Below are 18,598 nucleotides of genomic sequence, written 5' to 3'. Positions count from 1 at the left end.
TTTAAATAACTACCTTGGAGACTCAGGAAAAGGGTTCTGCCAAGATGGTTCTAAATATGGGGCCTACCTTGGAGACTCACAAATTTTGAAAAAATCAGTAAATGAGTTCTGCCTTGATGGTTTAAATAACTACCTTGGAGACTCAGGAAAAGGGTTCTGCCAAGATGGTTCTAAATATGGGGCCTACCTTGGAGACTCACAAATTTTGAAAAATCAGTAAATGAGTTCTGCCTTGATGGTTTAAATAACTACCTTGGAGACTCAGGAAAAGGGTTCTGCCAAGATGGTTCTAAATATGGGTCCTACCTTGGAGACTCACAAATTTTGAAAAAATCAGTAAATGAGTTATCCTTAAGAGACTTTGTAAGTTGGTTTTACTTTGAATACTTGAAATGTGGGTTCTGGATTGATAACTCACAATGTGATACATATCTTGGAAACTCAACGGGAATGTGGTTATACCTTGAAGACTTGGAAAGTTGGGTTTATGTTGGACACTTGAAACTTTTTTGGGGGCTTTTATTTATTTATTTATTTATTTATTTATTATTATTATTATTTTATTTATTTATATTTTGGAGACTTTTGGAGTTGCTATCACTCTTTGGGATCTAAACCTATCGATGTAGTTCTTTGTCGGATGGTGCTTGATGGGAGCAAGATCAAGAAAGTTCTGGGAAGAAAGTGCAGGCTTACTCCCCCTTTTTACGTCATCAAACCTGAAAGCCTTAAAAGACAGAATTGGAAGAAGAGAAAAAAAAACGTAAAATATATATATATATATATATATATATATATATATATATATATATATATATATATATATATATATATATATGTGGAAATCTCATTTTGAAAAAGACTGTGTTGGGTGAGGATTGAGTTGGGGTTGAGATTTTGAATGTGAGGGTTGGGGTTGAGATTTTGAATGTGAGGGTTGGGACACACACACATACACACCAACAAACATAGTTAAGCCTTGACTATTCAGTTGAGGATTCTGTGTTTGGGGTTCACAGATCTAAGAACGTCCCCCTTGACACACATTATATACTGTTATACACCTCGGACTTGGCCCTCGAGTGTCCACAACGGTGTATAGTAGGAGGGAGTGAAGCGCCAACCTATTGCTCCCATTGCACACACACACACACACACAAACAAAAGTTAAGCCTTGACTATTCAGTTGAGGATTCTGTGTTTGGGGTTCACAGATCTAAGAACGTCCCCCTTGACACACATTATATACTGTTATACACCTCGGACTTGGCCCTCGAGTGTCCACAAAGGTGTATTATCTGCTTAGTTTTGTCTTTTGTAATTCCTGTGAAAAAAATGTATTGATTCAATGATAACCCAAGAAAGTGTAAGAAACTTGGATGAAAAGAATTTGTTTAAATCATGTTTTGGTAAAAGATATATTCATCCTACAGTCGAATGTGTCCTAGAATACTATAAAACAAAGGGTTTAGAAAAAACTGCCCAGGTCTGTCATGCAAATGTAGAATTGACCGACCAGATTGTTAAAGTAAATAATGAAACATGTACTCTCTACTCAATATTTGATATAGAGACCATGAAAATATCTTGGATTTTCTTTGCCTCACTCTCAATAATCTTTTTGATAATAATCATCATTTTGATATATCTAGTTAAAATAAGGAAGAACCCAACATTTGTTTTATAGATGCTCTAATTCAAACAGAGCAAAGACAACATAACATAATGTTATACCCTGGATAATTAAATCTCCCAATCGCCTCATTAACTCAAAACTTCTTAACAAAGTCAGGAGAAATAGTGTATACCAAAGAGTAAAAAGTGTGAACCAACAAATGGACAACATTTCAGATTAATTTTTTTCTTATCTATCCAAACTCTTGTGATTTATTTTTCCCATTCATTTGAAATAATCCATATGAACAGAAAGAAAAGAATCAAGATGAACATCTACTCAATGAACTGTTAATATTCCAATTGAACACCTAATCAATGAACTGTTAATATTCTAATCAATGAACAGAAAGAAAGAATCCATATGAACACCTAGTTAATGAAAAGAAAGAAAGAATCCATATGAACACCTACTTATCTAATCAATGAAAAGAAAGAAAGAATCCTAATTGAACACCTAATCAATGAACTGTTAATATATTCTAATTGAACACCTACTCATCAAGTCAATGAAAAAGAAAGAAAGAATCCTAATTGAACACCTACTCAATGAACTGTTAATATTCTAATTGAACACCTACTCAATGAACAGAAAGAAAGAATCCATATGAACACCTACCCAATGAAAAAGAAATATTCCAATTGAACACCTACCCAATGAAAAAGAAATATTCTAATTGAACATCTACTCAATGAACTGATAATATATTCTAATTGTACACCTACTTATCCACCCAATGAAAAAGAAATATTCTAATTGAACATCTACTCAATGAACTGATAATATATTCTAATTGTACACCTACTTATCTACTCAATGAAAAAGAAATATTCTAATCAATAAACTGTTAATATTCTAATTGAACACCAAGTCAATGAAAAAGAAAGAAAGAATCCTAATTGAACACCTACTCAATGAACAGCTAAAAATCCATATGAACACCTACCCAATGAAAAAGAAATATTCTAATTGAACACCTACTTATCTACTCAATGAAAAAGAAATATTCTAATCAATGAACTGTTAATATATTCTAATTGAACACCTACTCAATGAACAGAAAGAAAGAATCACAATTGAACATCTACTTATCTAATCAATGAACTGTTAATATTCTAATTGAACACCTACTCAATGAAAAAGAAAGAAAAGAATCCATATGAACACCTACTTATCTAATCAATGAACTGTTAATATATTCCAATTGAACACCTACTCAATGAACAGAAAGAAAAGAATCAAGATGAACACCTACTAATCAAGTCAATGAAAAAGAAAGAAAAGAATCCATATGAACACCTAGTTAATGAACAGCTAAAAATCAAGATGAACACCTAGTTAATGAACAGCTAAAAATCAAGATGAACACCTACCCAATGAAAAAGAAAGAATCCATATGAATACCTAGTTAATGTACAGAAAGAAAGAATCCATATGAACACCTAGTTAATGTACAGAAAGAAAGAATCCATATGAACATCTACCCAATGAAAAAGAAAGAAAGAATCCATATGAACACCTAGTTAATGAACTGTTAATATTCTAATTGAACACCTACTCAATGAAAAGAAAGAAAGAATCCTAATTGAACATCTACTCATCTAATCAATGAAAGGAAAGAAAGAATCCTAATTGAACACCAAGTCAATGAAAAAGAAAGAAAGAATCCATATGAACACCTAGTTAATGAAAAGAAATATTCTAATCAATGAACTGTTAATATTCTAATTGAACACCTACTCAATGAACAGAAAGAAAGAATCACAATTGAACATCTACTTATCTAATCAATGAACTGATAATATTCCAATTGAACACCTAGTTAATGAACTGTTAATATATTCTAATTGAACACCTAGTTAATGTACAGAAAGAATCCATATGAACACCTACTCAATGAAAAAGAAATATTCTCATCAATGTACAGAAAGAAAGAATCCTAATTGAACATCTACTCATCTAATCAATGAAAAGAAAGAAAGAATCACAATTGAACATCTACTCATCTAATCAATGAAAAGAAAGAAAGAATCCTAATTGAACACCAAGTCAATGAAAAAGAAAGAAAGAATCCATATGAACACCTAGTTAATGAAAAAGAAATATTCTAATCAATGAACTGTTAATATTCTAATTGAACACCTACTCAATGAACAGAAAGAAAGAATCACAATTGAACATCTACTTATCTAATCAATGAACTGTTAATATTCCAATTGAACACCTAGTTAATGAACTGTTAATATATTCTAATTGAACACCTAGTTAATGTACAGAAAGAATCCATATGAACACCTACTCAATGAAAAAGAAATAATCTAATCAATGTACAGAAAGAAAGAATCCTAATTGAACATCTACTCATCTAATCAATGAAAAGAAAGAAAGAATCACAATTGAACATCTACTCATCTAATCAATGAAAAGAAAGAAAGAATCCTAATTGAACACCTAATCAATGAACTGTTAATATATTCTAATTGAACACCAAGTCAATGAAAAAGAAAGAAAGAATCCATATGAACACCTAGTTAATGTACAGAAACAAAGAATCCATATGAACACCTACCCAATGAAAAAGAAATATTCCAATCAATGAACTGTTAATATTCCAATTGAACACCTAGTTAATGAACTGTTAATATATTCTAATTGAACACCTACTTATCTACTCAATGAAAAAGAAATATTCTAATCAATGAACTGTTAATATATTCTAATTGAACACCTACTCAATGAACAGAAAGAAAAGAATCCTAATTGAACACCTACTCAATGAACTGTTAATATATTATAATTGAACACCTACTCAATGAACTGTTAATATTCTAATTGAACACCTAGTTAATGAACAGCTAAAAATCAAGATGAACACCTAGTTAATGTACAGAAAGAAAGAATCCATATGAACACCTACCCAATGAAAAAGAAAAAATCTAACCAAGATGAACACCTAGTTAATGTACAGAAAGAATCCATATGAACACCTACCCAATGAAAAAGAAATAATCTAATCAATGTACAGAAAGAAAGAATCAAGATGAACACCAAGTCAATGAAAAAGAAAGAAAAGAATCAAGATGAACACCTACTAATCAAGTCAATGAAAAAGAAAGAAAGAATCCATATGAACACCTACCCAATGAAAAAGAAAAATCTAACCAAGATGAACACCTAGTTAATGTACAGAAAGAATCCATATGAACACCTACCCAATGAAAAAGAAATAATCTAATCAATGTACAGAAAGAAAGAATCCATATGAACAGCTAAAAATCAAGTCAATGAAAAAGAAAGAAAAGAATCAAGATGAACACCTAGTTAATGTACAGAAAGAAAGAATCCATATGAACACCTACTCAATGAACAGCTAAAAATCAAGATGAACACCTACTCAATGAACAGCTAAAAATCAAGATGAACACCTACTCAATGAACAGCTAAAAATCAAGTCAATGAAAAAGAAAGAAAAGAATCAAGATGAACACCTACTCAATGAACAGCTAAAAATCAAGTCAATGAAAAAGAAAGAAAAGAATCAAGATGAACACCTAGTCAATGAACAGCTAAAAATCAAGATGAACACCTACTCAATGAACAGCTAAAAATCAAGTCAATGAAAAGAAAGAAAAGAATCAAGATGAACACCTACTCAATGAAAAGAAAGAACCCAATGAATACCTTTCTTTTCCCTCATATCTATTTACTTTTTCTTGTTAAAAAAGCTTTTTTTCCTAAATAATTCACGTTTTTATCAAGAAAATATAAGCTAAAAATAAAAAGTGAATTCACCAATTTTTTGGTTTTAATTAAAAATTGGTGAATTCACTTTTTATTTTTAGCTTATATTTTCTTGATAAAAACGTGAATTATTTAGGAAAAAAAGCTTTTTTAACAAGAAAAAGTAAATAGATATGAGGGAAAAGAAAGGTATTCATTGGGTTCTTTCTTTTCATTGAGTAGGTGTTCATCTTGATTCTTTTCTTTCTTTTTCATTGACTTGATTTTTAGCTGTTCATTGAGTAGGTGTTCATCTTGATTCTTTTCTTTCTTTTTCATTGACTTGATTTTTAGCTGTTCATTGAGTAGGTGTTCATCTTGATTTTTAGCTGTTCATTGAGTAGGTGTTCATCTTGATTTTTAGCTGTTCATTGAGTAGGTGTTCATATGGATTCTTTCTTTCTGTACATTAACTAGGTGTTCATCTTGATTCTTTTCTTTCTTTTTCATTGACTTGATTTTTAGCTGTTCATATGGATTCTTTCTTTCTGTACATTGATTAGATTATTTCTTTTTCATTGGGTAGGTGTTCATATGGATTCTTTCTGTACATTAACTAGGTGTTCATCTTGGTTAGATTTTTTTTTTTTTCATTGGGTAGGTGTTCATATGGATTCTTTCTTTCTTTTTCATTGACTTGATTAGTAGGTGTTCATCTTGATTCTTTTCTTTCTTTTTCATTGACTTGGTGTTCATCTTGATTCTTTCTTTCTGTACATTGATTAGATTATTTCTTTTTCATTGGGTAGGTGTTCATATGGATTCTTTCTGTACATTAACTAGGTGTTCATCTTGGTTAGATTTTTTCTTTTTTCATTGGGTAGGTGTTCATATGGATTCTTTCTTTCTGTACATTAACTAGGTGTTCATCTTGATTTTTAGCTGTTCATTAACTAGGTGTTCAATTAGAATATTAACAGTTCATTGAGTAGGTGTTCAATTATAATATATTAACAGTTCATTGAGTAGGTGTTCAATTAGGATTCTTTTCTTTCTGTTCATTGAGTAGGTGTTCAATTAGAATATATTAACAGTTCATTGATTAGAATATTTCTTTTTCATTGAGTAGATAAGTAGGTGTTCAATTAGAATATATTAACAGTTCATTAACTAGGTGTTCAATTGGAATATTAACAGTTCATTGATTGGAATATTTCTTTTTCATTGGGTAGGTGTTCATATGGATTCTTTGTTTCTGTACATTAACTAGGTGTTCATATGGATTCTTTCTTTCTTTTTCATTGACTTGGTGTTCAATTAGAATATATTAACAGTTCATTGATTAGGTGTTCAATTAGGATTCTTTCTTTCTTTTCATTGATTAGATGAGTAGATGTTCAATTGTGATTCTTTCTTTCTTTTCATTGATTAGATGAGTAGATGTTCAATTAGGATTCTTTCTTTCTGTACATTGATTAGATTATTTCTTTTTCATTGAGTAGGTGTTCATATGGATTCTTTCTGTACATTAACTAGGTGTTCAATTAGAATATATTAACAGTTCATTAACTAGGTGTTCAATTGGAATATTAACAGTTCATTGATTAGATAAGTAGATGTTCAATTGTGATTCTTTCTTTCTGTTCATTGAGTAGGTGTTCAATTAGAATATTAACAGTTCATTGATTAGAATATTTCTTTTTCATTAACTAGGTGTTCATATGGATTCTTTCTTTCTTTTTCATTGACTTGGTGTTCAATTAGGATTCTTTCTTTCTTTTCATTGATTAGATGAGTAGATGTTCAATTGTGATTCTTTCTTTCTTTTCATTGATTAGATGAGTAGATGTTCAATTAGGATTCTTTCTTTCTGTACATTGATGAGAATATTTCTTTTTCATTGAGTAGGTGTTCATATGGATTCTTTCTGTACATTAACTAGGTGTTCAATTAGAATATATTAACAGTTCATTAACTAGGTGTTCAATTGGAATATTATCAGTTCATTGATTAGATAAGTAGATGTTCAATTGTGATTCTTTCTTTCTGTTCATTGAGTAGGTGTTCAATTAGAATATTAACAGTTCATTGATTAGAATATTTCTTTTTCATTAACTAGGTGTTCATATGGATTCTTTCTTTCTTTTTCATTGACTTGGTGTTCAATTAGGATTCTTTCTTTCCTTTCATTGATTAGATGAGTAGATGTTCAATTAGGATTCTTTCTTTCTTTTCATTGAGTAGGTGTTCAATTAGAATATTAACAGTTCATTAACTAGGTGTTCATATGGATTCTTTCTTTCTTTTTCATTGGGTAGATGTTCATATGGATTCTTTCTTTCTGTACATTAACTAGGTGTTCATATGGATTCTTTCTTTCTGTACATTAACTAGGTATTCATATGGATTCTTTCTTTTTTCATTGGGTAGGTGTTCATCTTGATTTTTAGCTGTTCATTAACTAGGTGTTCATCTTGATTTTTAGCTGTTCATTAACTAGGTGTTCATATGGATTCTTTTCTTTCTTTTTCATTGACTTGATTAGTAGGTGTTCATCTTGATTCTTTTCTTTCTGTTCATTGAGTAGGTGTTCAATTGGAATATATTAACAGTTCATTGATTAGATAAGTAGGTGTTCATATGGATTCTTTTCTTTCTTTTTCATTGAGTAGGTGTTCAATTAGAATATTAACAGTTCATTGATTAGATAAGTAGATGTTCAATTGTGATTCTTTCTTTCTGTTCATTGAGTAGGTGTTCAATTAGAATATATTAACAGTTCATTGATTAGAATATTTCTTTTTCATTGAGTAGATAAGTAGGTGTTCAATTAGAATATTTCTTTTTCATTGGGTAGGTGTTCATATGGATTTTTAGCTGTTCATTGAGTAGGTGTTCAATTAGGATTCTTTCTTTCTTTTTCATTGACTTGGTGTTCAATTAGAATATTAACAGTTTATTGATTAGAATATTTCTTTTTCATTGAGTAGATAAGTAGGTGTACAATTAGAATATATTATCAGTTCATTGAGTAGATGTTCAATTAGAATATTTCTTTTTCATTGGGTGGATAAGTAGGTGTACAATTAGAATATATTATCAGTTCATTGAGTAGATGTTCAATTAGAATATTTCTTTTTCATTGGGTAGGTGTTCAATTGGAATATTTCTTTTTCATTGGGTAGGTGTTCATATGGATTCTTTCTTTCTGTTCATTGAGTAGGTGTTCAATTAGAATATTAACAGTTCATTGAGTAGGTGTTCAATTAGGATTCTTTCTTTCTTTTTCATTGACTTGATGAGTAGGTGTTCAATTAGAATATATTAACAGTTCATTGATTAGGTGTTCAATTAGGATTCTTTCTTTCTTTTCATTGATTAGATAAGTAGGTGTTCATATGGATTCTTTCTTTCTTTTCATTAACTAGGTGTTCATATGGATTCTTTCTTTCTGTTCATTGATTAGAATATTAACAGTTCATTGATTAGGTGTTCAATTGGAATATTAACAGTTCATTGAGTAGATGTTCATCTTGATTCTTTTCTTTCTGTTCATATGGATTATTTCAAATGAATGGGAAAAATAAATCACAAGAGTTTGGATAGATAAGAAAAAATTAATCTGAAATGTTGTCCATTTGTTGGTTCACACTTTTTACTCTTTGGTATACACTATTTCTCCTGACTTTGTTAAGAAGTTTTGAGTTAATGAGGCGATTGGGAGATTTAATTATCCAGGGTATAACATTATGTTATGTTGTCTTTGCTCTGTTTGAATTAGAGCATCTATAAAACAAATGTTGGGTTCTTCCTTATTTTAACTAGATATATCAAAATGATGATTATTATCAAAAAGATTATTGAGAGTGAGGCAAAGAAAATCCAAGATATTTTCATGGTCTCTATATCAAATATTGAGTAGAGAGTACATGTTTCATTATTTACTTTAACAATCTGGTCGGTCAATTCTACATTTGCATGACAGACCTGGGCAGTTTTTTCTAAACCCTTTGTTTTATAGTATTCTAGGACACATTCGACTGTAGGATGAATATATCTTTTACCAAAACATGATTTAAACAAATTCTTTTCATCCAAGTTTCTTACACTTTCTTGGGTTATCATTGAATCAATACATTTTTTTCACAGGAATTACAAAAGACAAAACTAAGCAGATAATACACCTTTGTGGACACTCGAGGGCCAAGTCCGAGGTGTATAACAGTATATAATGTGTGTCAAGGGGGACGTTCTTAGATCTGTGAACCCCAAACACAGAATCCTCAACTGAATAGTCAAGGCTTAACTTTTGTTTGTGTGTGTGTGTGTGTGTGCAATGGGAGCAATAGGTTGGCGCTTCACTCCCTCCTACTATACACCGTTGTGGACACTCGAGGGCCAAGTCCGAGGTGTATAACAGTATATAATGTGTGTCAAGGGGGACGTTCTTAGATCTGTGAACCCCAAACACAGAATCCTCAACTGAATAGTCAAGGCTTAACTATGTTTGTTGGTGTGTATGTGTGTGTGTCCCAACCCTCACATTCAAAATCTCAACCCCAACCCTCACATTCAAAATCTCAACCCCAACTCAATCCTCACCCAACACAGTCTTTTTCAAAATGAGATTTCCACATATATATATATATATATATATATATATATATATATATATATATATATATATATATATATATATATATATATATATATTTTACGTTTTTTTTCTCTTCTTCCAATTCTGTCTTTTAAGGCTTTCAGGTTTGATGACGTAAAAAGGGGGAGTAAGCCTGCACTTTCTTCCCAGAACTTTCTTGATCTTGCTCCCATCAAGCACCATCCGACAAAGAACTACATCGATAGGTTTAGATCCCAAAGAGTGATAGCAACTCCAAAAGTCTCCAAAATATAAATAAATAAAATAATAATAATAATAAATAAATAAATAAATAAATAAATAAAAGCCCCCAAAAAAGTTTCAAGTGTCCAACATAAACCCAACTTTCCAAGTCTTCAAGGTATAACCACATTCCCGTTGAGTTTCCAAGATATGTATCACATTGTGAGTTATCAATCCAGAACCCACATTTCAAGTATTCAAAGTAAAACCAACTTACAAAGTCTCTTAAGGATAACTCATTTACTGATTTTTTCAAAATTTGTGAGTCTCCAAGGTAGGACCCATATTTAGAACCATCTTGGCAGAACCCTTTTCCTGAGTCTCCAAGGTAGTTATTTAAACCATCAAGGCAGAACTCATTTACTGATTTTTTCAAAATTTGTGAGTCTCCAAGGTAGGCCCCATATTTAGAACCATCTTGGCAGAACCCTTTTCCTGAGTCTCCAAGGTAGTTATTTAAACCATCAAGGCAGAACTCATTTACTGATTTTTTCAAAATTTGTGAGTCTCCAAGGTAGGCCCCATATTTAGAACCATCTTGGCAGAACCCTTTTCCTGAGTCTCCAAGGTAGTTATTTAAACCATCAAGGCAGAACTCATTTACTGATTTTTTCAAAATTTGTGAGTCTCCAAGGTAGGCCCCATATTTAGAACCATCTTGGCAGAACCCTTTTCCTGAGTCTCCAAGGTAGTTATTTAAACCATCAAGGCAGAACTCATTTACTGATTTTTTCAAAATTTGTGAGTCTCCAAGGTAGGCCCCATATTTAGAACCATCTTGGCAGAACCCTTTTCCTGAGTCTCCAAGGTAGTTATTTAAACCATCAAGGCAGAACTCATTTACTGATTTTTTCAAAATTTGTGAGTCTCCAAGGTAAAACTTGTATTCTGGCTCATCAAGGTATAACTTGTTCAGTGGGTATTGTCTTGATAACTCACAATGAGTACTATTGCTGTAAAACTCTTTTTCAGGATTTTGCTGGTCTCCAAGGTATAACTCTTTGGTTGGGTCATCAAGGACGAACTCGTTCTGTGGGTCTTGGTCGCTCATAAGGTCTTCAACCAAGCCAACAATTTCGCCCCAAGTTGTAGCAAAAGCAGTATTTTCATTTCGTATTTCAGACACAATTTCCTGTGAGAGAAAATAATAATGTATTAATTAAGTTATTTAATTATTAATTGAGTATGCTTCAATCAAAGTTTGAAAATAGGAAAATAAAAAATCTTACCTCAATAGATAAGAGGTTTGAATCCAGTTCATCAACTTGAAGGTTTAGTTCCATACAAGACAGAGAGTTCCAAGGAACACCAAAGTCATCCCACTCAAGGTCTTCAACCAAGCCAACAATTTCCCCCCAAGTTGTAGCAAAAGCAGTATTTTCATTTCGTATTTCAGACACAATTTCCTGTGAGAGAAAATAATAATGTATTAATTAAGTTATTTAATTATTAAATGAGTATGCTTCAATCAAAGTTTGAAAATAGGAAAATAAAAAATCTTACCTCAATAGATAAGAGGTTTGAATCCAGTTCATCAACTTGAAGGTTTAGTTCCATAGAAGACAGACAGTTCGAGACAAGCACACAGAACACCATTGCCAGCAAGAACAAATGTTTAAAATGGAGCCTGGGTTTGAAGCTTTTATAGAGAAAGACTGGTGGGTGTGGTTTCCTTTGGAAATTCCCTGGGCAAGCCTAGGCAAGCCTTCATTGGGAAATTTTTCAAAACCATAACATCCTGTAATTTTCTAGTGATTTCTTTGTGAGTCAGAGATGAACTGGAAATGATGTAAGAGTGGGCGGGGCTTAGCAAAAGTAGGCGGAGCTTAGGAAAAGTGGGCGTGGCTTAGAAAAATACCTTATGAAAAGTGGGCGGAGCTTAGCAAAAGTGGGCGGGACTTAGGAAAAGTGGGCGTGGCTTAGAAAAAATACCTTATGAAAAGTGGGCGGAGCTTAGCAAAAGTGGGCGGGGCTTAGTAAAAGTGGGCGGGGCTTAAAGAAAAGTGGGCGGGGCTTATTGAATACCTTGTGGAAAGTGGGCGGGGCTTAACAAAAGTGGGCGGGGCTTAAAGAAAAGTGGGCGGGGCTTAACAAAAAATAACCTGTGGCTCAGGAGGTGGTTAAACAAGAGCATTAAGAGAAGTTTATCATTTCGTAATGGCACAAATGGGGTATCTTAAAAAATATAAAGATTCAAATGTTTTGTTTGTCAATATTTTAGATGGGGATTATTGTGCAAAGAAAATTAAACTATTGAAGGAATTTGAGAATGAACAAATCTTTATAGGTTCAATGAGTGAGCTGTTCAACCCCCAGGTGTTCAATTCAATGAGGTTCAACCTCCAGGTTAAAAGGGGAGACAAATAAATATACCTTGGGATAAAAAGGGGATTTATTTTTAGGGAAAAAAAATATAAATCGCTGAAAATCCCCCATTCATTTACATGGGGAAAAGTGAGCCAGAATCAGTATTCTTACCCTACATATATATATATATATATATATATATATATATATATATATATATATATATATATATATATATATATATATATATATATATATATATATAAGCCTGGTGTTGGCTTAGTGGTTAGGATGGTGGCTTGGGATCCCAGGGTCCTGAGTTCAAGCTCCGTTGGCTGCTGAATTAACACCAGGGGGTTGACTCAGCCTGTCATCCTTCCGAGGTCGGCGAAATGAGTGCCAGTGTACTGGTCCCGGTGTATGCCCCGGTTAGAATAGGTGTACCATATCCCTGTGTGTCGTAAGAGGCGACCAGGGTTGGCGTCAGGAAGGGCATCCGGCCATAAAACATTGCCTCAAGAAAAAGCCAAACCCCTGCACAGCAGGGAAAAATGGCTGTAAAAACGGTCATTTATATATATATATATATATATATATATATATATATACATATATATATACATATATATATATATATATATATATATATATATATATATATATATATATATATACATATATATATACGAGGTGTGTTCAAAAAGTATCCAACCTTAGTTTTTCGTGCGTAAACAAATGAAGCTAGGGAGGCGTGGTTTGATGCACGTATGGAGGCGATCCTAATCCGTATGCGTGAATATTTTCCCGTCTGCAGAAGCTGTCAGTCGCCGACAGACCGCCGATGAGTGAGGAAGTGTAAGTGAGTGCCGTCGGATTTTCGTTTTTGACAAAATGACGGAAAAACTTGTACAACGATACTGCATCAAATTTTGTATGAAGCTTGGCGATTCCCAAGTGGAAACGATCCGCAAGATTCAACAGGCCTTCGGGAACGAAGCAATGGGCACCACACAGATAAAAGAGTGGTGCAACCACTTCAAAGATGGTCGCACATTAGTGGAAAGTGAAGCACGTTCTGGTAGGCCCTCAACATCCCGAAATGAGATCGTCATTGACCAAGTGAGGACCCTGCTGATGCAGGATCGTCAAATCACGATCAGAGAACTTGCAGACGAGGCGGGCATCAGCATTGGATCCGTTCATTCCATTGTGACTGAGGATTTGGGCTAAAGGAGAATCTCAGCGAAGTTCGCGCCAAAGCTGCTAACGATCGAGCAGAAGCAACTCCGTTTTCAGATCGCACAGGACATGCTGGAGACTGTAAACAGCGATCCCAACTTCTTCAACACAGTGATCACTGGCGATGAGACCACAGTGATCCGTCATTTTGTCAAAAACGAAAATCCGACTGTGCTCACTTACACTTCCTCACTCATCGGCGGTCTGTCGGCGACTGACAGCTTCTGCAGGCGGGAAAGTCTTCACGCATACGAATTAGGATCGCCTGCATACGTGCACCAAACCACGCCTCCCCAGCTTCATTTGTTTATGCACGAAAAATTAAGGTTGGATACTTTTTGAACACACCTCGTGTATATATATATATATATATATATATATATATATATATATATATATATATATATATATATATATATATATATATATATATATATATATATATATATGTGTTGATGTAGCATGAGAGGGTCAGGGAGAAGAAGATACCGATTGCTGCTGCATTCTGTGATGATCAGTAAACCCTCCATCTCATAACTTGCAACTGACGTAGTCTTATTACAGTGTTTTAAGGTGATGTACAGCCTATAAGGCTGCTTCAGTATCACTAAACTTCCGGATTAAAAAAAAAGATCTTTTAATATCATTATTTTATTATAATTGAGGAATTGTACTTGAACATGCACGGGTATAGTTTAGTCGGTGGGAACCCAAGTGTATTCACAGTGTGAACATGTGGTATTGGGAGTTGCATGAATATTAATGTATGCATAATGAATCGAGATTGACGTCAGCGGGCTGTCGAGTGAGTGGAGGAGGTGAGAACCGCCTTTAAACGGTTGAGCCAAAGGACTTGCTTGTTGGCTGATTTTATTCCACAACAGAACATTTATTGGATTCTCACAAATTTCTTCCATAAGTCTCTTTCAAGTGCACTCATGAATATAAACACATGAAACCTCATGGCTGCTCAAGGTTGCACTCTGTTCCCAACTTTGGACATCAATGACATGATCAACCCAAACACAATATTTGACACAAATTTCGAAATGACGTATGAATGCTAACGAGGCCTTTTCTGCATGCACTGTGTGAGTGCCCGGCGCGCAGAAAAGTAACTGAAAACACATTTAACCTGCCATTATTCGCACAAAAACCTGTAATTTTAAGTCTTTTAAACATAATTTTCAGCATTTTGATGAAAGAGTGGCAATTTCAAAAAGTTTAACCATAATTGTTCTGTTCCTGAATGCAAAATTGACTCAGGGGAAATATAAGAAATATGAGAAATATTGGTGGATGAAAGGAATTGGGTTCGTACCATTTCCTGTTCGTACAAGCAAGCCGCGGCAGTGGATATAACACGCGTATAGTACAAACAGACACTGACAGACGTTTCTACTTTTACCAATAGATGCAAAAATCCAGCATAATTTCTCTTGTGCCTCCAGAATCAAACAAAAGGAGATGGTATTCCAGGTCCCCCACCTTTTGGGTGGTATGAGGAATAGATATGTTCTTCCCATCGGTGTTCAGAAGCACCCAAACCAGATAAAAAGTTCATTCAATAGTAGCGATCCATCAGGGGGTTTGTGTAGCACATTCCTGTACCAGTCCAGTGTACCAGTCCACTCGGGCCTTTCACTGGCCCACATGGTCAGGAGTTTTCAGTGCAAGCACTTTCCCGTTTGGCAAGATGAAAAGGTTGGCCAAGTCTTTTGTTGTGCAGAGGCACAGCCCTTTCTCTCGGGTACTGTTCCAAGTATTTTTGGCTTCTTTTATAAACTTTATGAGCCATTTTAGGCAACAACCCTTTTCTCGTGCACACAATATACTTTATGATGCCCTGAACACTGCCGTTTCTTGGGTTTCTGCACATGTCCACCAAATATTCTGGGACGTATTACATTATTTCAAAAGTCGCGTATTGAAACAGCAACTCTCGTTAACAAATATTCATATTTATCGCACTCAAAAATGGAACCACAGGTGTTTTTCAATTGTTTTTGTTGAGCAGTTTTGGAGAAAATTATCTCTAAATTTTTTCCTTTTAATCCAATATGGCTGCCATAACCATATAACGTATAACGTCAAAGTTAGCAATAAAATACTCTCCATGCGGAGTGCCTCCGATGGTTCAAGTTTCGTATCGATCGGACAAGTGGTTGCACAGAAAACCATTTTTTAGCGAAAATATATGGATGCGGACACACGCACACGCACACGCACACGCACACGCACACGCACACGCACACGCACACGCACACACACACACACACACACACCGGTCATTGCAATCCTCTCACATCCCCTTGGGGGCGAGATTAACAACAAAAAGTTTTATTTATTGATCTTTTAACAGAAAGTAAGGCTTAGTGGAAGAGCGGAGTGATGGAACAGTGAGTGCATGCTCACACACGCCGCATTGAAAATATCATTTTCAAAAGGACAACATTTTAAGAGGGAGTGACTTCCTTTGGAGACTTTCCATAAACTTACTGAACAACGATGTTTAGTTCGGGTTGTTTTTTTTAACTCTTCATGTTTGTGCAAAGGTTTTGAGGAGGCTTTTTCTTTCATCCCAATGTCATTCCAAGGCTTCCTGAAGCTGCTTAGCCTGGACTGTTTAAGGTTGCCAGGAGTGGTGAAGTGTGCTTTAAGTCTTGTAGACAGCCATGATTCGCTCATTCCTTCACACGGAGTTCTGTTTTCAATCTTCATCGTTCTTCAACACTAACCAGAGCTGTTGGCACACAGAGCACACATGTTAGCACTGTTATCACTCATGCCTTCTGGAAGGTGGGGGAAAGATTGTATTTGCGATATTAGTGGAAAACTTTAGGTATTGTCCTGTTTTAGGAAACCTTGTGACCCAATTTGGGCAACATTATATTTTCCTGAGCTTTATTCACAATTATTTTTGGTCAATTAAATATGTTGTAGATTTGATTGATGGATATCACTGATGCCACAGAAAATTATTGTTGTTTTGTAATGCACATTTGATGTTATTGTTTATTTTTAAAGTGTCCTGACTTGGGCAACCTTTCTCCAAATCTCACCGTGACTGCATTGTCAAAGTGAAAGAATAAATTCTTTATGGGTAGTTGGTTCCCAGACAATGGTGGCAGATTGTTAAAATGTAAATATTGCTGGAATCAACACAACAGCATTTTCCCCAACGTTTTATAACCTCAAATGTCACCTCTGTCTACTTACTCGCAGTAAGGGCAATGCAGGACCATTTAGTGTACTGCTCTCATTGTAGGCCTCTCCAATGGCCGATATATTTGGACCAAACATATTTTAATGCAATAATGGTGGAAGTGATATTTATATACGATGAAATGCTATGCATGGGCTGTCAGAATAATTCACAAAAAAAATCCATAACGAGAACGGCACTTGGTATAACGCGTACCTCCGCCAGGCTAAATAGTTTGCGTTTTGCATCCCACGTCGACAGGCCCGATCTGGATCTGGACCTGAACCAAAATCTGGACCTGAATCAGATTGTTCTTGTCACCTACCGAATGCATCCACCAAGTTTTGTCATAACCCGTCCACATTTTAAAATAGCATGTTATATATCCCTTTTGGCCCGATCTCTCAATGATGAAGAATCCCCTTTAAAAAAAATTAAAAAATTATCTGAGCCGGATCTGGTTCCGGATCTTAACCAAAATTAAATAAATTAGTCCTTGGCACACACCCAACCTGTGCACCATGTTTCCTCTAAATCCATCCATAACTTTTTGAGATTTCCTGATCACAGACAAACAGGAGTGAAAACAAAACCTCCGTCCACCTTTTGTTGAGGAGGTAATGAAAAGCTTTTCGTAATTTTACACTGAGTTGTTGAAATTGCTTCAGTAACCGTGCCATATTCTTCAACAAATCAATTTCGTCATTCCTTGCTAGTGTGACATTCCCCGAGGGGCCGAGACAATTATTTGCATGTGCCATTGTCATTGGAAAACATTCGCTACAATGTGCAATCTGTTTCGTCATCCCTTCTGTGACGGTTTTTCCTCAATTCTGACACAAAGTGGCCCTGTACATATGACACAGGCAGAGCTGGCAGGCCAGCTTACAGGTATGCCTGCTCATGTTTGATCTGTCTAGCCTCAGTTCAAATCGTGACAGTTATAAAATGTCACCCTCATGTTTCGCATGCAGGACGATGCATTGACCCAGTTGGACGTAATACTGGTCATTGGTGACGTTAAAGATCCCTGTGTCTTTCGTGAACTTTCACCTTCAGTCAAATGTCAGGCTGATCTGCCGGTTCTTGAAAGACTTTGGCCGAAAACGGTCCCCAGGTGATGTATTGTGGAGTCATTCCTACCCTGTTTGGTTGTTTTTTGGGGATTTCATCCCGACATGTTTTTTTAAATTTTAATTCTTAATGTTTTTGTTGACTTGTATTACTATGGATCAGTGTACGTTATGTTTACCTATTAATTATACTCCGTCCGCCCCTCCTTATTCCATCCCCAGGCACGACGTCATCGCTGGGTGCCGAAGGTCCGAAGATGACTTGGGCCGAAAGGGTGTACTCGGTGTTTACTCCATTTGTTAATTGCAAAATCGAAGATTTTTCAAGTATATTGGTCAGTCGATTTTGTTGTTCTGTCTCTTTGTCTGTTTGTCTCTTTGCCTGTTTGTGTCTGTCGCCTACAGGTCACGATTTTAAACCGATCGTCACAAAACTTCACACATGGTAGAGTTTGTCATAAGCAAGAAGCCTATTGTTT

General features: G+C 34.6%; 1 protein-coding gene across 1 annotated transcript; it reads right to left on the bottom strand.

Moving 5' to 3' along the window:
* Positions 1-10,091: 10,091 nt before the first annotated feature.
* Positions 10,092-12,279, bottom strand: LOC147008872 (uncharacterized). The gene is made up of 3 exons (XM_085863854.1): positions 11,799-12,279; positions 11,525-11,701; positions 10,092-11,427 (listed from the first exon to the last, which is right to left on the bottom strand). Exons 1-3 carry the CDS (start codon positions 11,889-11,891, stop codon positions 10,261-10,263), a joined length of 1,437 nt encoding a protein of 478 aa, XP_085719980.1. The 5' UTR covers positions 11,892-12,279; the 3' UTR covers positions 10,092-10,260.
* Between the last annotated feature and the right edge of the window lie 6,319 nt (positions 12,280-18,598).

This window comes from Eptatretus burgeri, chromosome 18 (genome assembly GCF_056783735.1).
Source record: "Eptatretus burgeri isolate ZD-2024b chromosome 18, Ebu_testis_v1, whole genome shotgun sequence".
Classification (NCBI taxonomy): Eukaryota; Metazoa; Chordata; class Myxini; order Myxiniformes; family Myxinidae; genus Eptatretus; species Eptatretus burgeri.
Note: the sequence above shows the minus strand (reverse complement) of the source record. Positions and strands in the feature narration are given on the sequence as shown.